The sequence below is a fragment of the Xenopus laevis genome, chromosome 7L (genome assembly GCF_017654675.1).
Source record: "Xenopus laevis strain J_2021 chromosome 7L, Xenopus_laevis_v10.1, whole genome shotgun sequence".
Classification (NCBI taxonomy): domain Eukaryota; kingdom Metazoa; phylum Chordata; class Amphibia; order Anura; family Pipidae; genus Xenopus; species Xenopus laevis.
The window spans coordinates 54,676,307-54,702,452 of NC_054383.1; the positions used below are offsets into that span (position 1 = coordinate 54,676,307).

Here is a 26,146-nt window from a genome sequence, read left to right on the forward strand (position 1 = left end):
TGCCATAGTGATGCAATTGAAGTCATGTAGTAGTTAAACTACAGCTAACTATGTGACTAAGAAACTGCTTATAAGGCCCACACATCATACTATATAGACTGTGACTCATACCTCCCAACTGTCCCGTTTTGAGCGGGACAGTCCCGCTTTTGACAGCTCAACCCGCTGTCCCGCCATTGTACCCTAAAAGTCCCGCAAAGTTCAGCAGCCAGAAAAGAAAAAAAAAGTTTCTAACCATGCTGTGTCATTGGGGGCGGAACCTTCACTGTACAGTCTGAGAGGCATGTTTAAGTCCTAAACTCCGCCCTCCCCGGCTCCCCCGTGACTGGAGTTTAGTGTAGTGCGTGCGTGCGCGGGGGGAGAGAGGTCAGGTGCCGTTAAACAAGTGTGGAAGTATGGCTCCATCCCCCTTCTACACTGCAGTGCTGCCAAAACTGTGCTGTTCATCACGGAGGGAAATGCCTGTTGAATGCTGTGCGTGTGTGCTGGAACTGTGCGTGCACTGTGAGTAACTGCTTGGCTTGGAGGAGGGGTGGATTTAGGGAGGCTGCAGCCGGCAAACTCTACTGTGTCAGTTACAGATCGAGTGTGTGAGTTGTGTGTGTGTGTCACTGTGTGTGTCTGTGTGTGTCTGTGTGTGTGTGTCTGTCTGTCTGTCTGTATGTGTGTCACTGTGTGTCTTCATGTGTGTGTCTATATGTGTCACTGTGTGTCTGTATGTGTGTGTCTGTCTGTCTGTCTGTATGTGTGTCACTGTGTGTCTGTATGTGTCTGTCTGTATGTGTGTCACTGTGTGTGTGTGTATGTGTGTCAATGTGTGTCTGTCTGTATGTGTGTCACTGTGTGTCTGTATGTGTGTGTGTCTGTCTGTGTGTGTGTGTGTCTGTCTGTCTGTATGTGTGTGTCTGTCTGTATGTGTGTGTATGTCTGTATATGTGTCACTGTGTCTGTCTGTATGTGTGTCACTGTGTGTCTGTCTGTATGTGTGTGTCTGTCTGTATATGTGTCACTGTGTCTGTCTGTATGTGTGTCACTGTGTGTCTGTATGTGTGTGTGTCTGTCTGTATGTGTGTGTCTGTCTGTATATGTGTCACTGTGTCTGTCTGTATGTGTGTCACTGTGTGTCTGTATGTGTGTGTGTCTGTCTGTATGTGTGTGTCTGTCTGTATATGTGTCACTGTGTCTGTCTGTATGTGTGTCACTGTGTGTCTGTATGTGTGTGTGTCTGTCTGTATGTGTGTGTCTGTCTGTATGTGTGTGTCTGTCTGTATATGTGTCACTGTGTCTGTCTGTATGTGTGTCACTGTGTGTGTCTCAGAAACGGAACTAGAGGGGGGCGGGCCCTGGCGCAGGACGCGCAGCCGGGCCCCCCACCCCCCTCCGTACACCCAGAACTGGCCGGGGAACATGCGGCGTGCGGACTGCCGGGGGGCCCTGAGGGGGTGCGGGCCCTGGCCCGCTCGCACCCCCTGCTCCCCCGGTAGTTCCGCCCCTGGTGTGTCTGTATGTGTGGACTTTGGCTTAATTGTTACAGTTGAATGTGCCTTTAATTAACTGGCCCAGCGGTTTCCCGCTGCTTTAGACTATCACTTTATTGTCACTACGGTGCGACTTGGTGCAAGGAATCGTGTACTAGACTCCGAGTAGGACCCTTCCATAATACCCCCTGTTAATTGCTGCAAGGCTAAAGTCATCCTTGGAAGCAAATGACAATACTCTCCCTGCCCTAGTTACTCTGCATCTCCTGCCTTTTGTTTATTATTCTGCCTTGCTATAGCATACCCCCCAGCAGCTTGTAAGTGTCATTAGTGCATTGCATTGATGAACATGGTAATTAGGGGGTGCAGCCACAAAATGGGCGTGGCCACAAAAAATTTGCGGCGCAAATTTTTGTCCCTCTTTTCATTTACAAAATGTTGGGAGGTATGCTGTGTTTGTATCCCCAGTGTCTGGAGTGGCTGACTAAAGGTGGACATACACTGGCCAATAAAAGCTGCCAAAAGACCAAGTGGTCCCTAGGGCCCACAAACGGATCAGACGAACATCACCCAGTGTCCATACTGGGACAAGATCTGCTTGTTTGGCAACCTCTCCACTCCAGACAATGGGGACTCACACACAGTCTGTATAGTATTAGTAGGATTATAAGCAGTTTCTTGGCAGTTTCCATTTCATCACTATGGCAGCTTTGTCAAAAGCAGTGTAACAGTTTGTGAGTGAGCAGAGACTACTCATGAGTGAAGTTTTCCCAAATGGATTAATCTGGTAAAACAACTGAATGACCGACTGGCGGATGGAGTTCAGCAGCACAGTCTTGTCGAAAATTTCTGAACTCACTCTAAGTAAAATACTGTTTTTCTAATTATATTATTGTATGACATGCACCTGGATTGCTGCTGGGCAAGGAACTCTGCAGTTCATATTTGACAGTATTAATTATACAATGTCCCTAATTAGTGATAGACAAATCTGTGCCTTGAAATTCTCAAAACAGCATAAATTCGCAAAATGCAATGGGCGTCAAAATAATTCTGACCCGTGTCAATTTTGACTCAAGCTACTACGTGCAACTATTTGGTCCAAATGCATTAAAGTCAATGGTCGTCAAGTCAATTTTATTGTGTGTGTAAATTTTACTAGCGCCAAGTTTTGATTTTGATGCAGCGGAATTTTTGACGGCAGTTTTTTGCCGGCAAATTAATTTGCTTGCAATGAAATGTGGTAATTCTTAGCGAATTTGTGTCTGGCGAATTTATTGGCCCATCACTAACCGTAATCACCAAGGCTACATATTGTACTACATAGACTTTAGGGGTCATTTATGACTACAATTGCCATGTTTTTTACCACAATGCAGATGAGATGTCTGACACAGACAGAGATGTCTTTCAGGCCCCTAAAATGTCTAGTGGTTGACTTATTTTACAAATATTTATTGAAATTGTATATGAATTAGGACCTTATGGGGCCCCTATACCTCCTGGCCCACCCTGCACCCACAGGATCTACTTCCTCTGTAGTTACACCCCTGATTCTCATACATTTATTACAACATTGCAGGTAGGTGTGGCCTGTCCCATTATTGCTCTCAGTTTAGACAGGAAGAGGGAAACAGGAACAGGAGTGAATCATAAGACAATGGCAAAGCAGCAGGAATGCCCTTAACCAAAACGACCACACAAGCAGATTACTACAATAAGAATAGCCATATCACCTAAAATGATCATGTTTATGTTTTGCTTACTTTTCTTTCTCTACAATCATTTTAAGTGCAGCATTATATTTCTCAGCCATTTGTAAGAACTTCCAATTAGGAACCTGTAGTGTTTAGCAGCAGACATTTTAGGAAATGTTTGTTCATGTTTATTACTATGCAGCAGAGGGGACATTAGAGGGCGCTCTCTATAGCAGGCCAGATACTATGCCTTAGTGATGATGCAGCCATGTGGAGCAGAGCTGGCAACTTCTCATCTTGTTTGTTAAATGGCAATAAGCTTTGCTCTTATTGGTTCATGAATGTGACTGACAGTATTGCTTCACAGAATGGTTATTTTATCTGTTTTGTGAAACAAAACTTTTGTGGAAAGAATGAATCCTATACTATAAAATCTCGCTTTCTGTCACAAATATCTATTTTGTCATTCAAAACTAGCTTGACATGCACTAGTTAGTTACACGATTATATATTATGTCCAAGTTTTTTTTTACATAATACATTCTGTAAGTAACTTTGCACATAAGTGCGTCCATTACATGGAGGTTATACATTTGTGAGACAGATTGCTTGTTAAAATGTACAGAATGGAGTTTGTGATATTTTGACATCCTTTTGTGCATTAACCAGATTTTGTTCTCATTCTTTAATAGAAATAAGTATTTTGTATATTTTTTTATCTGTGTATGGTCACAAATACTTATATACCATAACAGACATTAATTCTATGTATTAGGGATAGTTTTGTATACAAAATGTATTTGGGACAAACGGCACCCCATATACTGGTACCATTATTTAAAGGAGCAACATTCTCAACCCAAATCTTTTTACTATTAATATACTTAAAAAACGTTTTAGGGTTAGTCTTAGCCTCAGCCACAATGTGATCCCCACTTCCTTTCTTTGCTTTCTGGATTGCTGTTTTACAACATTTATTATAGAGTTTATATGCCCAACAGACATAGTTTTTAAATGCCTTTCTCTTCTTTCCTATTAACTTCTTTACTTCTATAGTAATCCACATAGGGTCATTCTTAGTGCTTCTACATTTACTCCTTAAGGGAATAAATTGAGAACAGTAACAATTTAATATAATTTTAAATGACAACCATTCTAGGATCTGAAGGGCAGCCCTCAAGGCACTAAAATTAGCTTTCTGAAATTCATGGTTTTTGTTGCCCCAGTGTATATTTGTTTTTTGCACCAGACATTAAATGACATAACATTATGGTCACTACTACCAAGGGATTTAATTACTTCTCTATTTAATTACATTCTCTATACATTCTGGGTCATTAGAAATCACTAGATCCAGAATAGTAATTTTTTTCTGGCTGGCTTCTCAACAACCTGTGCCATAAAATTGTCATGAACCATTAACTGACCCGGCAGTACTGTTGCTCCAGTCAATATCTGGGTAATTAAAATCCCCCATTATCATTACTTTCCCCATACTAGCAGCCTTTTCTATTCTTTTCTATTTGCATCAGGAGCTTAGCCTCCTCCTCCTCACTTATATTAGGGGGTCTATAGCAAAATTAATTTGCTGGACTCTTTACAATTGGTGAAGAGCTCCACCCATAAGACTTCCACCCCTCATTTTCCAACATCACCTCCTTCTTTATATTAGTTTTTAAATCCTGTCTAACAAACAGACATACCCCTCCTCCTTTTCTTTTGCTTCTGTTCCTCTAAAAAGATAGTATAGCCACTGATATTAATTGCCCAGTCATGCGGCTCATTCAGCCATGTTTCAGCCACACCAATCACATCATATTTTCCATCCAGCACCAGCATTTCCAGCTCTATCATTTGACCAGACTCTTTGCATTTGCAAACATACATTTAATACTTGTACCACATTGAACATATGACCAGTGGTCCTCCCTATCCTTAACAGAACCCCAACCAAATCTCCTCTACCATTTTCCCTTCCTTTGCCCACTACCTCTTCTAACCTGTCTTCCACAAAATCCTTTACTAATTACCCACTCCATGCCTAGTTTAAAATCTCCTCCAACTTTCTAGCCATCTTCTCCCCCAAAGAGCCTGTAGCTCACTGAGAAATTAGCCCAGTTCTCCAAAACCCCAAGACGCTTCTCCCTACACCAATCTCTCAGCCACACATTAATCTCCCTGAGCTCCCACTGTCTTCCTAATGTTGCTTGTGGCACAGATAATATTTTTGAGAAAATTACCTTGGAAGTCCTCCCCCTTAACTTTACACCTAGTTTTTTAAAATCATTCTTGAGGACTTCAGCACCTCCTCTAACTTTGTCAATGGTACCTATGTGTACCAAGACCACCGGGTCTTCCCCAGCCCATCCCAATAATTTGTTCACTCATTCCACCACATGCTGAACCCAAGCACTAGGCAAGCAGCAGACTATTCGGCATGAAGGATCCTTCAGGCAGATTACCCTATCAATCTTTCTAATAATTGAATCCCCTATAGCTAAAACCTGCCTTTCCTTCCTTGCACTCCCCCACCTCATGCTTGAGAAAGAGTGTAGTGCCACTCGAAAAGTTGCAATATTTGCTGCTGTCCTGTGATGTAAAAATTAAAGATGGTTTTATTTAAATTGGAGTGCTGTCGATGAAAGAAATATGTCTACTATGGTGAAGCTTTTGTGAACAGGCTTGATGACGTACACCCATCTATACATTTGGGCTGAGAAAGTAAGTGCAGTATAACTGGGACTATTTGTGAAGCAGAATACTTTCACACATGAAAAGGGAAATAGCTTACCTTGTATAACTGAGGACCCAATGTAGCTGACCAGGGGACCAAAGGACCTAAAGGTTACCAAAACCTTTACCCTCCTACATACCTATTACAATGCACTTTATTAGAATTATTCATTTATGCAGCGCCAACATATTCCACAATGCTTTACAGAAATTATACATCATTTACAGTATTTTTCCCTGCCCCAGAGGAGCTATGGTCCCTGTCATATTTGCAAGCACAATGGCCAATTTTATCTAGAACCAATAATCTGCATGTATATTTTTGGAATGTGAGGGAAACCAGTGTACAATGAGGAAACCCAGGCAAAATCATTGTATGCCCCCTCTTTTATTTACTAGTGATTATAAATGGATAGATATAAAAGCCCCATAACATCTTGAGGAGAGGTATCTGTGCTAACCCCCATATCTCCTCATAGGTGATTATGCGAAAATGTTAGATCTTTTCTAAATGGATCATGGAATTCCAGCAGTATGCATCAAGAGATACCTCAGGAGTGAGGCTGGTGGGTAGGAGCCTTTGTGGTGTGTAATACAAATAATACCTTGTGTGTAGCTGCCATTCAGCCTTTAGGGAAAGTTTTCAAGTACAGGTGTATCATAATTAAATAGTTGGGCTTTAAAAGCTTCCTTGTTGGTCTCACTATAGTTTCTGAGCAAAGGGTAAGTGAACATAGTTCCCCCACTGTCACAAACATTGTATATTTTTCCTGGGGGCTCACTGATTGAAAATGCCTTCATAGCTTCTTTGTACAAAGGGTTGTAACGCCTATTTGGGCCATACAGGGTTAATTCACCAGCTAGTGCCCTAGAGCATGGGTTACATGTGACTCTAACACTTCAGGTTAGGGCCTTCGCTATATAGAAGATCAAAGGTGTGGTGTAGTGTAACTACAACTCCCACAGGCTACTGTGCAACAACAAAAGACTTGGGTGCCAGGAGGTTCTTAATAAAACAGGAACAAGGTTTATTGAACTATGCACTAGGCAAGTGATATCAGGTTTCTACTCACGCAGGAGTTGAGGCAACAGCATATAGAGAGTTCACACAGATCTGCAGGCAGGCTCACCTAGAGCGGACACAGGCATTTCATGAGGAAGAGCCTCCATTAGGCATTTGCAGAATTCACACACATTCCCTCCTGGAAGTTATCAGGAAAGCAGCTTCTACCCTACAGTCCCTCTTCATTAAGGTCCCTGACTGGGGGCAACACACAGAGCCTCTGGGAAGCTACTCCCTTACTGCAAATCCTTGTTGGAGCTTCAACTGCTCTTTCTCTCTCACCTCTCTGCCTTTATCTCCTAGAGAGACTATGACAAGTCTGCCCTAGTATATCTATTCCTCATTCACGGGGTTTCCTGGTCCCCAACTTGGACACATGCCTTCTTCTGGGCCTTCTGTACTCAGCCCCTCTGAGCACATCCAGCTGGATCAGCATCCAGAGGCGAAAGAGGAAGAGGCCACTCCTTACACACAATATAGTGCAGTGTGGCAGGAAGCTGTCACACCTCTCCTGGCAGATCACTTTAAGAAAAAGGTGGGGGCCTTAAAGCTGCAGGGCAGATTAACCCATAGGGGCCCCTACATTCACCGGGGGAAAAAACCCATTTCGTCCCGACAATGGTTTAAACATCCCCAACACATATCAACTTACACTACCATCACATCCACTTCTGGTATCCTCCCTGAGGCATACCTGGTAACAATGGTCACTGCAAAGGAAAAACAGCATACACAATACTGTATCAACATTTTCATAATAAACAGTTGCAGTTGGTCAACTTTTATTATTCATCAGCAAAAATACTTCCCCCCTCCCAAGGGTCCACACAGGCCAATCCTTGGGTGCAGAAACACTACTCAGAGAGTATGTGAAGGCAGAAGAGTTGTGGTGGAGATCAATAGTTTTTGATTAGAACTCACTCAGTCCAGCAGTCCTTCAAGCCACAAATAAAGCAGCACTCTAGGCATCTCACTCTGCAGGAGTCCATAGAAGACCTGTAGAAAATCAGAAGTATCCATCCTCCAGGTTTTTCACTCACATCAGAGGATCACAAATGAACAGGGAGTGGTCCCAGCTGAGACATCCGCAGGCCTTTGTGAAATTCGGGGTGAACCTCCAAGCCCGAACCCACGGCCAAATACTTTGATTCCGAAAATTCGTAAAAAATGCGGGCAGGCGGCCTTTTTCCTATCAGGTCTGGCAGCCTGTCACAAAAACTTAAAGCAACAGTAGCTCAGCCTTTAAGAGATCACACCTCACGTTGGGCGCCAAATGTAACACCTATTTGGGCCATACGGGGTTAATTCACCAGCTAGTGCAATAGAGTATGGGTTACACGTGACTCTAACACTTCAGGTTAGGGCCTGCTCTATATAGAAGATTAAAGGTTTGGTGTAGTGTAACTACAACTCCCACAGGCTACTGTGCAATAACAAAAGACTTGGGCACCAGGAGGTTCTTAATAAAACAGGAACAAGGTTTATTGAACTATGCACTAGGCAAGTGACATCAGGTTTCTACTCATGCAGGAGTTGAGGCAACAGCATATAGAGAGGTCACACAGATCTGCAGGCAGGCTCACCTAGAGTGGGCACAGGCATTTCATGAGGAAGAGCCTCCATTAAGCATTTGCAGAATTCACACACATTCCCTCCTGGAAGTTGTCAGGAAAGCAGCTTCTACCCTACAGTCCCTCTTCACTGAGGTCCCTGACTGGGGGCAACACACAGAGCCTCTAGGAAGCTACTCCCTTACTGCAAATCCTTGTTGGAACTTCAACTGCTCTTTCTCTCACCTCTCTGCCTTTCTCTCCTAGAGAGACTATGACAAGTCTGCCCTAGTATATCTATTCCTCATTCACAGGGTTTCCTGGTCCCTGACTTGGACACATGCCTTCTTCTGGGCCTTCTGTACTCAGCCCCTCTGAGCACACCCAGCTGGATCAGCATCCAGAGGCGAAAGAGGAAGAGGCCACTCCTTACACACAATATAGTGCAGTGTGGCAGGAAGCTGTCAAACCTCTACTGGCAGATCACTATAAGAAAAAGGTGGGGGCCTTAAGGCTGTAGGGCAGATTGCCCCTACAGGGTAATTAAACACACTTATACCACTGTCACATATAATGCAAATTGTTGCTAGGGCTTTAATGTTTTTAAATACACTTTAATATTTAGTACACAGTAGGTAGTGTAGAACTCACGTTAAATAAGGGGCACTGACATGGCATGTGAGCCAGGCCTGGACTGACAATCTGTGAGTTCAGGCAAATGCCAGAGGGGCTACTGTAAGATGCAATAGACAATACACAGTTTTGCCAGTCACAGATGTGGGATGGGACGGAGCAGGAAAGGTTATAGCATATGGGCTGGTAGTGAGTCAAGCCCATCACCTATCAATGACTTGCGGGAGGGGCAATTAGTCATCTTAATCCCACCAGACCCACGAAAGGCAAAGCTCTGTATATTGATACATTGTGATAATGTAGACTGAGCCTAGTCCCAACAGTAGAAACCTTGTACAGTAAAGGTAGAGCTTAGAAAAGCAGGTATTAGCACTGGTCAGCTCAGCAATAAATTCAGACGATCATGTATAGATATGTCCTGTGAATGTTGTGTGAAAAATAAAACGGTGTGTAGGGATGTGTAAAATAGCCATCCCCAGTATTATTAGCAGGCAGTCCCTCAGTGTTATAGACACCTAACTGTGTCCTAAAATACAGTTGGGAGGGGTACTGTTTCCTATTCCTGCTCTAAGCTATGCCCCTTGCTGTTTCTCAAAGTGACCACTTAGGGAAAAGGCTGAAAGCTGGGTGTACCTTTATTGCTGCTGAGCACGTCCTCTTGCCTGTGGGGACTACTACTGACGAAAGGGTGCTGAGTATTGCCTATCCAATGTTGATGCAAAATCCTGTTTGCTCTATTGTATACACCACTGAGGATTGTGTATGTTCAATAAATATGTTCATGGTAAAGTTATAAGAACCACTGGCACCCCATTATTATACCCTGCAATTAATTTACAGTTATACTACACCCTGCCTCCACACCGTTGTGAAGGCTTACTCCCTAAGATTATAGGTCTCATCCGGAGCACATTTATTCGGAGTGGACAGAACACACAATTTAGTATAGCACTACATAATGCATGAACTTTCCTTTGCTGAACGTGTTCCATCAGGGGGAGCCCACGGAGAAGTTGTTGTTGTGGACATTTGCCCTGCGCACCCCCAACTGTTACCGCCCTGCTCTTTAGGGGTTAAGTAGGTGAGCACACAAAAAAGGAAAAGGAGGCGTGTCAGACCCACTCAAGGAAGTGCCTCGGGGGTGTCAGTGGCTGTGGCCCCCGCACCTGGGCTTACCCCGGCTATCCCACTCAGTGATGCCCCTGCTGAATCAGAGGAGGCCCCTTTGCCTGTTGTTAATTCACCCAAGTGTGATGTCCCATTTACTGCGACTGCGGTGATTGAATTGTTACCACCGGATTTGGCAGCAGAACTTGGCCCTATCAATGTGCCTTTATCACTGGATGATCCATTTCCCTTAGAAAGTGAAGGGGACAAGGAGGCATTTGTGCCAGTGACTGTAACTTCAGAGTTGTTACACACCCCACTTTCCCCTGATAGTGAAGCAGTCAGCCCTCAGGAAGAGCCAGTGGAGTTTGCTATATTGCACCAAAATTGTGGGTGGAGTTTAGGCCTGTGGACGTTCCCAGGGTGTCAGTGACTTTAGCCCCCAGATTGGAATCGTCTCCGACTCTCTACGATACAGAGGAAAGTCAACTTGAGAGTATTTCAGAAGCGCTTGAGGCCGCGGCCTCTACAAGTGAATCAATCCAACTTCTTTCAGAGTGATGCCAGCCAAGAGGAAGGTATGTCCATAGCTGTGGCTCCTGTGCCTGTGATTACGGCTACACAGTTTACCCGGGGGAGAAGCCCAGATACAGAAGAGATGCCAGTGACCCTCGTTCTCAAGACAGAACTTTCCCCAACTGAGGGGAAGGTCATCCAGGGTAAGATCCCAGATGCACCAGTCAAGATGGACTCTTTAGGTGAGTTAATCCCTAGTGGTCCGAAGAAGGGCTCCAAGCTGAGCCAGGACATCGATGGGGAAAATTGTCACTTAGGGAGGAAGAGAATATGATGACTGTTGCTCCAAATTTTAGAGATCCACCTCCCACCGAGGCCATTGATGAGCTAAAATTGCCCTTTTCTCCTGTGCAGAGAAAGAAAAAAAGGTTTCAGGGGCCTCTGCAGCTGCAAGTCCCAATTCTGAAATCCCTCATGAGGAGGGTCCTGTGTACCCAAGCACCATGGTAAGTGACCCGGTTGTATCCAGAGACCCGGGTAGCACTACCCCCTTTTCCCCCAGTGTATCTGGGGAAGATGTGTTTAATGTGTTTAATGTGACTCCCTGTAGGATTGATTGTGAGGAGATGAGAATGAGCGGGATAAAATATTTGTGACTCATACAGGTAATGATGAGGTAACCAACTAAGTGACTCCTGGTTCTACATTAGTTTCTTTCCTAGCCAAAAGTGAGAAAGAGACTGTGCCTGAGTCCACAGCAGTGATTCCAGTTGATGAGTCCCCTCTAGTGGTGCAATGTAAGAACCAAATCACTATGGTTCGCAAACCAGCTTTATTAGTGGGACTATCTCATTCAGTGCCCATCACTCCCAGTCAGGATGTGATGGTGGCACCCGTGTATGGCCTTAATTTGGGAAAAGTTTCCCCAGAAAGGAGGAAAGGATTACCAGTTGTTATGCCTAACATCAGTAAGACTGCCATGGCTAAACCAACTTTTCAGTGGAAGGGATATCAGGAGGCCCTGCTAAAGTCAGAAAAAGAGGATTATTATTTACTAACTGTACATTATAGACTCATTGCCCCTTCAAGGATTATTATGGAGGGAGGAAGAGATATATCCCCAGTATTATTAGCAGGCATTCCCTCAGTGTTATAGACACCTAACTGGATCCTAAAATACAGTTGGGAGGGGTACTGGTTCCCATTCCTGCTCTAAGCTATGCCTCTTGCTGTTTCTCACAATGACCAGCAGATGGCACTGTGCTAGAGTATAAAAGCTTCTGAAGCCATGCTTTCAGTGTACATTTTGTGCTGGCTCTAACCTGAACAGGCAGGTAGAGCCCTGTGGAACCTAGACATGCCAGGTCTAGTAAGGATAGGCTACTCACCTTTAAGATTTATTTTTCACTCACAGCCATGGATCAACCGCAGTATAGGTGCAACAGGTCAAATCTTTATTTGTTTATAAGACCATTAAACAATGGCATCGGGTGCAGAGTAAAATTTACACACTGCTGGCGCTTTTCGTGACCTCTAGGGGTCACTTCCTCAGAGCATAGTTTGTTTCAACAACAAGGGCAAACTTTATAGATAACATATTCACACTTATTTACATTTAAAGTTATATTCCCTTCTTTCATATACATTAGATAAAAACAAAACATTATTCTTAAAAAATGTTCAAATACATAAATGAAAAGATGTGTTGTTCAAGGGACATGCTCTCCTATTTATCACTGATCTACCTCAAAAATCCAAAAAATATTTAATTTCCCAATCTTTATCGAGACCTCCTGGTTGTTCAGTCTCCAAAGTGAACATCCACCAGGCTTCAACAAAAATGCATGACCTCTAAATTCAAAAATGTCAGTTGCAAGTTTAAGCCATGGAAGTTCTGGTATATCATGTGATAATAGAGTCTCTTTGTGGTTGGATGGTCTATTTTCTTGACAGACTGTGCAGTTTTCCACCATCTGTTCAATGTCTTTGGACATACCGGGCCAATGCATGATCATTCTAGCTCTAGCTTTGGAGCGTTGTATGCCTTGGTGTGCACTATGAAGTCATTTTAGCATATATGCCTGAGAGCCTTTTGGTATCACAACTCTATCACGAGACAAAAGAAGATCATCAACTATAGAAAATGTATGACAAATTGGCCAATATTGATGTAAGATAGATGGCACTTGTTTCTTGTAAAAGTGGCCAACCTTGCATATGCATGTCTTTAACTGCTTTCAGGATATCATCCTTTTGTGTTTCCGCTTTTAGCATTTGTAGCAGCTCAGGACTTAATGTTTCTGTGGATTGCATTGAGTAAACAACTTTCTTGTGAAAAAGTTCCTCTCTATTATCTGCACTTTTGGTATCAACTGCTCTGGATAGTGTGTCAGCAATAGCCATCAGTTGTCCTGGGGTGTGTGATACAGATATGTCATATTTTTGCAACTGCAGTAACATCCTCTGTAGTCGCGCAGGAGCTTGTCCTATAGGCCTTGAGAGAATGGCTAGCAGAGGCTTGTGATCTGACTGTACTTTCACATTGGCCCCATAGAAATCGCATTAGACTTTTCTTATCATGCGGCAAAGGCATATTTAGTATTGCTGAGATTTTGCTATCATCAGGTTTGACACCATCTGAAGTTATGATGTGGCCCATTTATTTAACTTCTTTAACCAAGTATTGGATTTTATCCTTGTTGAACTTGTTATTAAGCTTTTGGGCTCTCTCTATAACCTTGTTCAGAATGTCATCATGTTCTTGCTTAGTAGAGGCAGCTATAATCATATCATCTGATATTATGTGGATACCTTCAATGTCTCCAAACGCTTCTGCATTTTTCTTCTGAAACACCTCACTAGCAGACTTTATTCCAAATGGTAGCCAATTTTTAGCATCCCCATGGTGTGTAAAAGTACACAACAATGATGATTGTTCATCTAGAGTGACTTGCCAGTATCCATCCTTCTCATCCAGGATGGTAAAGAATTTTTTCCACTTAGTTTGGATCACACATCCTCAGGTGTAGGAATTGAGAAATGTTGTCTTTTTATAGCTTTGTTAAGATCTCTGGGATCCAAGCAGACTCTGAGACTTCCATTTTTCTTTTCTGTAATTACAAGAATGTTCACCCAGGGTGTAGGTACAGTCACAGGACTCACAACTCCTGTCTCTTTAAGTTCTGAAAGTGTTTGCTTAAATCTGTCTATGATCGCATATGGAATTTTCCTGCAACCGTGTATGACAGGTGGCACTGTAGAGTCTACATATATGTGATGTTTTCCTGGAAAATAACCAAGTCTTTCGAAAACTTCAGGGTATTTTGTTATTAAGTCTTTTTTAGTTGCAAGTGGTTTTAAATTCACTGTATCTATTCTCTGAATGAGCTGTAGATCTACACATGCTTTCCTTCCTAAAATAGGTGTTGTATTTTCATACGCATATGGAATTTTCCTGCAACCGTGTATGAGAGGTGGCACTGTAGAGTCTACATATATGTGATGTTTTCCTGGAAAATAACCAAGTCTTTCGAAAACTTCAGGGTATTTTGTTATTAAGTCTTTTTTAGTTGCAGGTGGTTTTAAATTCACTGTTTCTATTCTCTGAATGAGCTGTAGATCTACACATGCTTTCCTTCCTAAAATAGGTGTTGTATTTTCATTTGTGATGGAGAATAGGATTTTTCTTTGTTGTCCTTTTGCCGTCACTTTGAAAGTTGAACAGCCTCTAGGAATGGAGGAACGAGGCCCACATAGGGTCGAGATGAGTTTAGGCTAGGCCCCCTCCCCCGCTAGATGTGTATTGTGAGTATCGGCTGTCAGCCCCCACTCTCTCTCACAGGGAGTTACAACAATAGGGCCCCCTTTTCGGCGGGAAAAAAGGGGGCGGGCTGAAGGGCGGAGCCAGGGGGCAGGTAAGCCAGGAAGGGGCTTTTAAGGAGGAGCAGGAGGCCAGTAAAACATAACCTGTTTTTTCTTTCAGAGAGGACACTTACCGGTACGCTGCCAGCTTCGTTGAAAATGGAGAGAGGAAGATCCACTGCGCCGAGAAGGAGGGTGCTGCGTCCTCAGAGGTTCCGTGACGAAGAAGATGTCGGCCAAGTCCACGGTTCCGGTGCGAAGAGGAAGGTAAATTTCTCCCCTCTAGGTGGACGCTCCAACAGGCGACGCAGGATGATGGAGGCCATCACTGGAGACGACGCCGCCAGCAGCCACGGACCGGAGGAAGAGTTCGGAGGAAGCGGGTCGGAAGAAGATGGCGGCGGTATGAAGATGCAGGCATCGCGAGACTCGGATGACGTCATCGCACCGGAAGGAGAAACCGAGAGGAGGAGGAGAGTTGGATCCAATGGAGAAAGGAGAGAGAGCAGAAGGGAGAGGAGGAAGCAGGACCTTCAAGACGGCAGGAAGGAAGGGAGAGGGCTTCATCCAGTACAGAAGGGCAGTCTTCACAGAACGGCGACAGGACCAAGGTGCCTACACGGAAGACTACTATGGGTGAGTTGAATATTTCTTCTGATTCAGAATCTGATTTTGAGGGGTCAGATAGTGAGACTGAGGGAGGAAAGATATTATCATTAATGAAAAAATTCTTTAGAGGAAAAGGGAAAGAAAAAGGTTTAGGAAAAACAAAAGAAAGTAGTCAATCAATGGTGCTAGTTGGAGCAGCAGATACTTACGCATGCGCGTTGACAGAAACAGCAGATCACTTGCCGAGGAAAACTAGGAAAAATATTGAGGCTGGAAAATTTGTGGATATCTATGAGTTGACTAGGGAAGCTGTTCAGGCAAAGGAGGACGGGGTGAAAACCGAAGAGAAAGGAAAAAAGGGAAAAACAATTTTCGATTGGTTGAAGGGATTCTTGGTTTTTGCAAGCCTATACTTAGAGAAAAAACCAGAACAATGTTTGAATATTATAAAGTACATAGACACAATAGTCGATACATATTTGTTTTATAAAGGCTCTTCATGGTCTGATTACGACAGGGCTTTTAGGAAGAAGATATTGAGTAGCAGGGTCTTGTCTTTTGGACAAAAGGATATAGATTTGTGGACGAGATTGGTTTCAAAAGATAATGGTTCAGCTGGCAATGGCAATAAAGGGTCATATGCTTTTAAGCCCAGAAACATCTGTTTTGCGTACAACGAGAAAAGGTGTACTAGGGGCTATGCGTGCAGGTTTAAGCATTCTTGTTTGGCTTGCGGATCTTCTCATGCGGTATCTGAATGTAATAAAAAGAAAGAAGGTCAGATAAACAGGCAGCCTTTTCGAACAGCTTACCAGAAGAGCGGAAACGCCAATACAGACAGCCAGGCTAAGTAAAGAGTTGGCAAGTTACCCAGACAAGGAAGCCGCAAAATTTTTAACAAAAGGTTTTTTGGAAGGTTTTAGGATCCCAGTTTTACACCCTCCCCCACCCAGCAAAGTTTTTAAAAATTTGAAATCAGCTAGTCGACATACCGAAGTTTTGAAGCACAAAATTGAAAAAGAAATAAAAGCAGGGAGAATGGCAGGACCATTTGAGGACTTGCCTATTGAGGGGCTAGTAGTGTCACCTTTAGGTATAGTCCCAAAAAAGGAGTCAGGAAAATTTAGAATGATACAGCACCTTTCATATCCAGATGGAGAATCGGTGAATGATGCTTTAGACGAGGAACAGTGTAAAGTACAATATCAGTCTTTCGATGAAGCATTGGAAATAGTTAGGAGTCAAGGAAAAGGGGCATTGTTGGCAAAGGTAGACATCGAATCTGCATTTAGGTTGTTACCCTTACATCCAGAAAGCTTTAGATTGACAGGTTGTCATTTTCAGGGAGCATTTTATGTCGACCTATGTCTACCCATGGGCTGCGCAATCTCTTGTTCATTTTTTGAGACTTTCAGCACCTATTTGCATTGGCAGTTATATAAAAGATCAGGCAACAAAGCTATAGCTCACTATTTAGATGATTTCCTGATCATAGGCCCCAGACACTCTGCAATCTGTCAGGACACATTAGCAATATTTCTGCATATGTTGAAGGAATTAGGAGTGCCAGTGGCCGTTGACAAAACAGTAGAACCAACCACAAAATTGACCTTTTTGGGTATTGAGATTGATACAGGGGCCAAAATGTGTAGATTACCAAGAGAAAAGGTAGTAAAAACTAGGCAAGCAGTTAGGAGATTGGAAGCAGCGAATAAAGTATCACTGAGGGAAATGCAACAAGCCCTAGGTCTATTGAATTTCGCATGCAGGATAATACCAATGGGTCGCATTTTTAACAGGAGATTGGAAAAATCCACATCAGGGGTTAATAAACCATTTCATAAAATAAGGGTCACAAAGGAAATGAAAGCAGATTTGAAAATATGGAACTGTTTCTTATCTAAATTCAATGGTGTCAGGTTATGGTTAGCAGAAACACAAATTAATCAAGAGGTAGAGCTTTTTCACAGATGCAGCCGGAAGCGTTGGCTTTGGAGCTTACTTGGCAGGGAAATGGTGTGCGGCCAGGTGGCCGCAAGCATGGCATGACAAAGGTCTGACAAAGAATTTGACATTGTTGGAGTTATTCCCAATCTTGGTAGCATTGGAGCTTTGGGCAGAAGATTTGAAGGATAGGGCAATTAAGTTCTTTTCTGATAACATGGGAGTGGTCCACGCAGTGAATAACCTGTCATCAGACTCAACCCCAGTAATTGGACTACTAAGACATCTGGTTCTGATTTGTATGAGGTTTAATATATCGTTCAGAGCCCAACATGTACCAGGGGTAGAAAACACTATAGCAGATGCCTTGTCTAGAGAAAAGTGGGATATTTTCTTTAAGTGCGCTCCATATGCGGAAAAATCAGCTTACGCATGCCCTAAAAATTTATGGCAGCTCGTGACCCCCTCTTAGAAGAATTGTGTGAAAGGGAAGTATCCGAAAAGACTCTTTCCAGCTACAAAAGGGCCTGGAAGAGATGGCAGATATTCTGCAGAAGCGGTAAGAGCAATCAAGGCACTAAGGATTTGGTGTCATTTTTAATGGTCCTGTACAGAGAAGGAAAGTCAAGAGCAGGAGCCAGCAACGCATTAGCCGCAATTTCTCATTTTTCCATAGTAAAGGGTAGAGCAGATATCACACATGATCCATTAGTTAGGAAAATAATGAAGGGATGGGCAAGAGTTGAAGGCCCCAGGGTCGATAAGCGAGAACCCATAATTGAATGCAGACTAAAAATGATTCTGAACTCTCTTGAGGAGGTGTGTTCAGACCAATTTGAATGTATTTTGTTTAGAGCAGCCTTCGCTCTGGCTTTCGGAGGAGCATTTAGGATAAGCGAATTGGTCCCCCCATCCAAGAAGGTAACAGATAAAGGTTTAATGTATAGCCAGGTTTTATTACAGGACAGGAAGTTGTTAGTTTACATCAGTAGATCAAAAACAGATCAGTTGGGTAAGGGCAGATGGTTCAGTATAGAAAAAACTTCGAGAATAACATGCCCGGTCAAGGCCTTGCAGGATTACATAGGGATGCGCCCAGCAGGGGGGCACCTTTTGTTAATTCACAGGGACTTATCCCCCATGTCAGCATTTCAATTTAGGCAAGTGCTCAAAAAGGCAGTCATTGCGAACGGATGGGATCCTAAAAAATTTGGATCACATTCATTCAGGATAGGGGCAGCAACAGAAGCAGCAATGAGGGGAGAAACAGAGGATAGGATAAAAGGAATTGGGAGGTGGAAATCAAAAGCATACAAAAAATACATACGCCCCATAAATGTAACACAGTAGTAATCCTACAATTTTTAACCTACCCCCCCCCCTTTTTTCTTTGGTTTGTTGCTGCAGGGGGAAAAGCTACCTGCAACATTTTGATCATAGGCCACTCCTTTATTTTTTGGGCAAGACAGCATGCAGCAGGCAAGCAGTTGGGGTTACCGGAGGAACACATGAAGATTACATGGCAGGGGTGGAGAGGCATGAAGTGGGAACAAATGAGAGGCCGGTTGTATAGTTCAATACAGAAGTTCAAGTTCATAAACCTGGTGATAGTACATGCTGGGGGAAATGACCTTACGTCAATCAAAACCCCAGCGTTGATAGAAAGCATGAGAAAGGACTTGGAGGATTTAATGTCCAGCAACAAGATAGGGGGAGTGGCTTGGTCAGACATCATACAGAGAGGAGAATGGCGAGGAGCAGTTTCCCCCCAGGGCATTGAAAGAGCCAGGAAAAAAAAAAGTAAACCGGGCCATGCACAAGATCATGTGTTCCTCAGGTAACGGGGTAATTAGACATGACAATATAAGGTACCGACAAACACAGCTTTTTAGAAAGGATAAAGTACATTTGACAGAGGAAGGTTTGGATTTGTTCTGGGCAAACTTCAGGAATTATATAGAAGAATGGTGGAGGTCGCAGGAGGTCTAGGTGGGCCATGGAAAAGGATAGGTGGCACCCTTCCCTTCTTTTCCATTGGGTGGCATCAGTGCGGCTCCAGGAAGATGGATGGTTTTTCAGTGAAGTGCAGGCCTACCCTCGGAAAGTCGCGAGTGTGGAGCAGACTTTGACTGCACGGTCTTGTCTGTGTCATGCGAGAGGCTGGGTTAGCGCCATTATTGCACATGATAGGGAGCAGGGGGATGGGCTACTGGTTGGTCAACAGCGGGCGCTCTGCCCCATGATCCCTGCTCTCTAAAATAACTGTTTGGTACGGTGTGGGCACCAGGCCCACGTTCTTGGCGATTATAGGAGCCGCAGCTGGTGGTCAGGGTGTACCTAGTCCTTGGCACATATATATATAACTTTGTTAATAAAATACGTGACCTCCACAGATTTTGCCACCTTAAGAAGTCTCTGTGTCGTTATTCAGGTTTTTATTCAGGTTGGTGGTAAGCACAACGGAAGGGGGTAGGGGGATCCTTAGCCTAGGAGGAACGAGGCCCACATAGGGTCGAGATGAGTTTAGGCTAGGCCCCCTCCCCGCTAGATGTGTATTGTGAGTATCGGCTGTCAGCCCCCACTCTCTCTCACAGGGAGTTACAACAATAGGGCCCCCTTTTCGGCGGGAAAAAAGGGGGCGGGCTGAAGGGCGGAGCCAGGGGGCAGGTAAGCCAGGAAGGGGCTTTTAAGGAGGAGCAGGAGGCCAGTAAAACATAACCTGTTTTTTCTTTCTCCCACCCTCCCATCCCAGGTAAAGAGCAAGAAGATACGAAAAGACGGTGCTCCAGGGTTTCTAGCAACCGATCGCCCTTATGGGGTCAGGAAGGAATTTTTCATCAGGCTGCTAATTGGCCAAAAAAGCACCTGAGTTTTTTGCCTTCCTCTGGGGCACCATTATCTGTGTAGGTCAATAGGTACCACCCTGACACAGCTGCGTTTTCAGTGACAAGGCATCAGTGCGGCTCCAGGAAGATGGATGGTTTTTTCAGTGAAGTGCAGGCCTACCCTCGGAAAGTCGCGAGTGTGGAGCAGACTTTGACTGCACGGTCTTGTCTGTGTCATGCGAGAGGCTGGGTTAGCGCCATTATTGCACATGATAGGGAGCAGGGGGATGGGCTACTGGTTGGTCAACAGCGGGCGCTCTGCCCCATGATCCCTGCTCTCTAAAATAACTGTTTGGTACGGTGTGGGCACCAGGCCCACGTTCTTGGCGATTATAGGAGCCGCAGCTGGTGGTCAGGGTGTACCTAGTCCTTGGCACATATATATATAACTTTGTTAATAAAATACGTGACCTCCACAGATTTTGCCACCTTAAGAAGTCTCCGTGTCGTTATTCAGGTTTTTATTCAGGTTGGTGGTAAGCACAACGGAAGGGGGTAGGGGGATCCTTAGCCTACAGTTTTGTACCTGCATAGGAAACTAAAACAGTTGTTGTTGGTTCAATTTTCACAGAAGTGGACAGGGTATTAACCGTTGCAATTGGTAATACATTAGCTTCTGCTCCAGTATCTAGCTTAAATGTAACTGTATTTTCTCCAATGGTTATATCTGTATACCAGGCATCATCTAGTTTCTGGGCCTGTGTATATTTATTTGCTGCCTGCAAGACACCAAAATGATTCTTTCCACTGCATTTGTGACATGTTGCCCCATAAGCTGAACCCTGTCTTGGTTTGTGCTTTTGTCCATACTGTTTGCAGCTATACGTCTGTGTGTCAGGTGATTTCTGCATGCCTTGCTTTATGTGTCCTGACTTTTTGTCCTGTCATATTCTTTGCTTACTGTACTCTGTGACAGTGCTTGCATGTGCCTTTCAGTTGCATTTGCAACCATAGTTTGTCTCTTTAATTCTGCAGATTGACACAGCTTTCTCTAATGTTAAATCAGAATCAGCTAACAGTTTCTCTTTCAGTGCAGGATTGGTAATGCTGAACACAATTTTATCTCTGAGCATGAGATCTTCTGTGTCTTTAAATTCACAATCTTTTGCTTTCAGTTTCAGCTCTGTCAGAAACTTGTCTATACCCCCAGTATCTGGCATGGGGTGTGAGCAGAATTGATATCTCTCAAACACACTGTTTTTTCTAGGATTGCAGTGCTTTCTGAAACGTGCCAGCAGCTCATTCAAATAGTGGGTGCTTCAGGAGTCTCATATACCACATTCATAGTATTATACAGCTCCAAGCCTTCTTCCCCTATTGTGTGTAACAGAATGGCTATTTTCTGTACCTCTAGATATTAGGAAGCACCAGTTGCAGTCAGATACAGCTGTAATTTCTGTTCCCACCTCCTCCAGTTTTCACTGAGGTTGCCAGAAAATATTAAAGGATTTGGAGGTTTAAACTGCTCCATTTTTCGGTAGGCACACAATCTTCTATCTGTATTAATGTCCCCTTTAGTAGACAGTATATTCTTCTTTAACTACTCACAGTTCTGTGGATATTTGCGTGCAGATTTCTGGTTACACTCCAACTTCTGACACCATGTCTTGTACCTTATTAACTCTATTCAGGCACCTTATACTGGCTTTGCAGGAACTCTGAAGCATGTGGGTAAGACAGTGAACCAGAGCACAGGCACACACAGGAACTGATCTTGTAGAGAATAACTTTTACTAAGAGTTAACACAGCAACATAACAGCACACTGTAAAATGGTGGCTTAGTCTTTCTAACACTCTCAACACAGGAACAGGAAGAACAGAACATGTGTCCAGCTGCTGTTCCTAGCTTAAGGTGATAGCACAATATATTACACCAGAGGCACACAGAACTGATGCAAGCAAGGAACACCATACACCTTTATTGCGGAATAGCAGTACTACGTTTCGGGGGCAAGGCCCCTTTATCAAGCATAAGGATGTGAAGTGCAATACAACATTTAAAGAGGTGCAATGATGGTGATTGGTTAATGGAAATAAGGTTCAATTAAAGTTCAATGAAGTTAATGTCCAATGAAATTAATGTCCAATAAAGCGTTAGTCCATGGGCCATGTGATACAAACAGAAAAAAAGGTTGAAAAATGGTTCCAGTTACCTAGAATCAAAAAGGAAAATAGTACATGGTAAAATAATTATGAAGCAAGCTTATTTCTGAAAAATTAAAGGATCAATTGTGTACAAAAAACTGTAGGACACAAGAAGTAAGAATAATCTACACATTATATAGTTCACAAATCTTACCCTGCCTGAAGATGAAAGGGAGGCCTTCAAAATCTTTCCCTGTTAAAATATACAGAACAAAGTTTCACCTGCAAAAAAAGGGGACAATATGCTTAATTATAAAACATTATAAGAAGCACGACAGGTTAAATTCCTCATTCAGTCCATTAGGTTGTCTGGACTGCAAACGCCATATCCAGTAACATTCCCTCTGATGTAAAAGCCTTTTAATAACTTGCCCTTGTTTAGGGAACACTTTTTCCAATACTTGCCATTATAATTGTGCCACCCAGTGGCCATGGGTAAAGAAATGTCTAGACAATAACATTTCTTTTTTTTTCCTTGGTTTTATCTTTTTTAGATTGGTCAATAGGCAAGGACGGGGCAATTGTTGGTTTGTAATTTCTTATCACTGATTTATGTTCATGCAGGCGTGTTTTTATAGGTCTCGTAGTTTCGAGGTGTCACATGTAAAAAAGCCTTTAACCTTGTGTTTGGTACCCAACGATGTATGCATCACCCCGTCACCAGGTATGATGCCACTGCAATGCCCACAATTTCTACAAGGAAACGTGCCATTAGCTTTAAGTGAGTGATAAACATCTCGTTTAGGAGTTATCTTAGGTTTAATAAGATCACCTATATTCCTACCTCTCCTATAGGAGAAGAAGGGCGGTAACTGGAAAAGATGCCCAAATTTGGGGTCCGCATTCAAGATCCCCCAATATTTTAAGATGACGTTCCTGCATAATTTGGCATTAGAATCAAAGGAAGTAATGAAAGGGATACGTGCTGACTCCTTATTGTTATTGGCCCTTCTCTTTAACGTTTGGTTTCTAGGTATCAATTTCACCTCTTCCTTAGCAGCCAACTGTGTGTCAGTATCATAACCTTTTTCCAAAAATGTATTCACCATCTTTGTTGCTTCTGTTTCAAACAACTTATCTGAGGAAGTAATGCTTTTCACACATAATAACTGACTCCTGGATAATCCTTTAAGAAGCCCTGGAGGATGAAAGCTTGTATACCTTACTAGATTATTTTTATCGGTAGGTTTAGTGTATATAATTACAAAGGAGCTATCAGTATATTTAGTGTCTTTAACGTTTGGTTTCTAGGTATCAATTTCACCTCTTCCTTAGCAGCCAACTGTGTGTCAGTATCATAACCTTTTTCCAAAAATGTATTCACCATCTTTGTTGCTTCTGTTTCAAACAACTTATCTGAGGAAGTAATGCTTTTCACACATAATAACTGACTCCTGGATAATCCTTTAAGAAGCCCTGGAGGATGAAAGCTTGTATACCTTACTAGATTATTTTTATCGGTAGGTTTAGTGTATATAATTACAAAGGAGCTATCAGTATATTGAATGTTTACATCCAAAAAGTGGATTTCCCTGGGATTGGCCTCAAAAGTAAATTTAATTGTACTATGTGTGTTATTCAAGTACGTTACAAATTCCTGTAATTTCTCGAATGGCCCTGTCCACATAAAAAACATATCATCCACGTAACGCATATAGGAGTGGATATATGTGGCAAATTCAACATTGGAGATAATGAAAGTTTTTTCAAAAAATCCATAAAAATATTGGCGTACGCTGGTGCCATGTTGGCACCCATGGCACATCTCTGTAATATATATATATATATATATATATATATATATATATATATATATATATATATATATATATATATATATATATATACTGTCGGTTCAGTGGACGCACTCCTTCCGGATCTGTTTCAATCGATGTTGGTGCGTTGGTCAAAGTGTAATACAATTCAGTAAGCAGGACCCGCACTCGTTCAAATTCAGTGAAATAAAAGTGTCTTTATTCACAGGTTCATTTTCCAACGTTTCGGTCCTCACTCCTTGAAAAAGGTCCCAGTGAGGACCGAAACGTTGGAAAATGAACCTGTGAATAAAGACACTTTTATTTCACTGAATTTGAACGAGTGCGGGTCCTGCTTACTGAATTTTATATATATATATATATATATATATATATATATATATACATATATATATATATATATATATATATACTAACCTTTCCAACCTTATTCAGATTCTGACTCTCCCTGACTTTGAATCATGGCTCTCTTTTTTCCTATGCTCTGACATCCCGGCAATTATTCTAGGTGACTTCAATTGTCACATTGATAACCCCTCCCTGTCCTGGCAATCACATTTTCTCCAGCAGTGGACAAGGTCACTGTCTAGATCTGGTCTTCACCAAAAACCTAAAACTCTCTACATTTAACATTGATCCTTTTCCTCTCTCTGATCACCATGTTATCTCTTTTTCTATCTTGCACCCCCCCCCCTCTGCTAACCCTCACCCTAAAATTCTGGTTCACAACACCCGTGCTGTTGATATAATTTCTCTATCTGACTCTCTCAGTTCTAGCTTCTCCTTCATCACTACTTCCTCTGATCCTGATTCACTGGTATATACCTACACTCAGTTCTGTCTGCTGCTATCAATACTCATGCCCCTCTACAGCCAAAATGCAGTCAAGCCCGCAATCCCTGTCCCTGGATGAACGACCAGAAGTGATTTCTGCGCTCCTGTATGCGAGTGGCAGAGCGCACAAAAGCTGACTTCCTCCACTATAAATTTCTTATGGCCTGCCTTGGTACTGCCCTATCCCAGGCTAAACAACAGCACTACAATACACTCATAAATAACAACAAATCCAACCGACGACACCTGTTTTCAATATTCAACTCGCTACTTCATCCCTCTACAAATGATTTGCTAACACCTGAACATACCCCCCATGACTTTGCTGACTTCTTTGAAAGCAAAGTTCGCTCTATCCACAAACAATTTTCCCACCCCTCCGATACTAATATTCTCATTCCCCTTAAAGCTACTATTTCTATTTTCAACTCTTTTGATCGTATATATGAGCTGGAAGTCTCTAAACTTCTCCTATCCTCTCCATCAACAACTTGCTCACTTGATCCTATCCAATCACCTCTATTAAAACAGTGTGCTCCTGTCCTCACTCCAGTACTTACTCATATATTCAATTCCTCACTAACTTCTGCTACATTCCCCTCATTATTCAAACAGGCCTGTGTCAAGCCCATTCTGGACCCATCCTGTTTGTCTAACTACCGTCCTGTCTCTCTCTTAACGCTAGCCTCTAAACTGCTGGAACGTCTCGTCTTCTCCCGTATTACTAACTTTCTATGCACCAATAATCTGCTTGACCCTATGCAGTCTGGCTTTCGAGCTGCACACTCCACTGAGACTGCCTTATGTAGAGTTGCAAATGATCTCCAGACTGCTAAGGCCAAAGGGCATTACTCTATTCTCCTGGACTTATCTTCTGCTTTTGATATTATTAACCATTCTGTTCTAATGCAAGTTCTACATTCAGTTGGTATCCCTGATAAAGCTGTATCCTGGTTCTCCTCCTTCCTTTCTGACCGCTCCTTCTCTGTTACTTTTGCAAACAAATCCTCTTCTCCTGTTCATCTTATCTATTAACTCAGCACGCTACTTAGGGGTCATCTTTGAACAGTCACTCTCCTTCTCTAACCATATTAATAATACTGCCAAAACCTGTAGTTTCTTCCTCCGCAATATAGCCAAAATATGCCCATTTCTTTCGCAAACAACAGCCAAAACACTAATCCATGTCCTTATCTTATCCCGTTTAGACGATTGCAATCTCCTCCTAACTGGTCTTCCTGACTCCCATCTCTCTCCCCTCCAATCAATCTTAAACTATGGTACCAGGATCCTTCTGCTCTCTCCTAAAAGGGAA

The 26,146-nt window shown here is 42.9% G+C and overlaps 1 protein-coding gene across 7 annotated transcripts in view; it reads left to right on the forward strand.

Annotated features, from left to right (window-relative positions):
* The first annotated feature begins 365 nt into the window (after window positions 1-365).
* Window positions 366-26,146, forward strand: part of LOC108711538 — a 79,319-nt gene continuing 53,538 nt past the window's right edge. For 2 of the 7 annotated variants that reach the window (XR_005962483.1, XM_041568980.1), the window contains exons 1-2: window positions 1,937-2,342; window positions 14,760-15,274. Coding sequence is in view for 6 of the 7 variants with exons in the window: in XM_041568980.1 (XP_041424914.1) it covers window positions 2,279-2,342; window positions 14,760-15,274 (579 nt within the window). In the remaining variant the exon portion in view is untranslated. Of the gene's footprint in view, window positions 505-1,936; window positions 2,343-14,759; window positions 19,196-19,943; window positions 20,511-26,146 lie in introns of those variants that run through there. The other 5 variants (XM_041568983.1, XM_041568982.1, XM_041568981.1 and 2 more) reach the window with 5 other exon arrangements.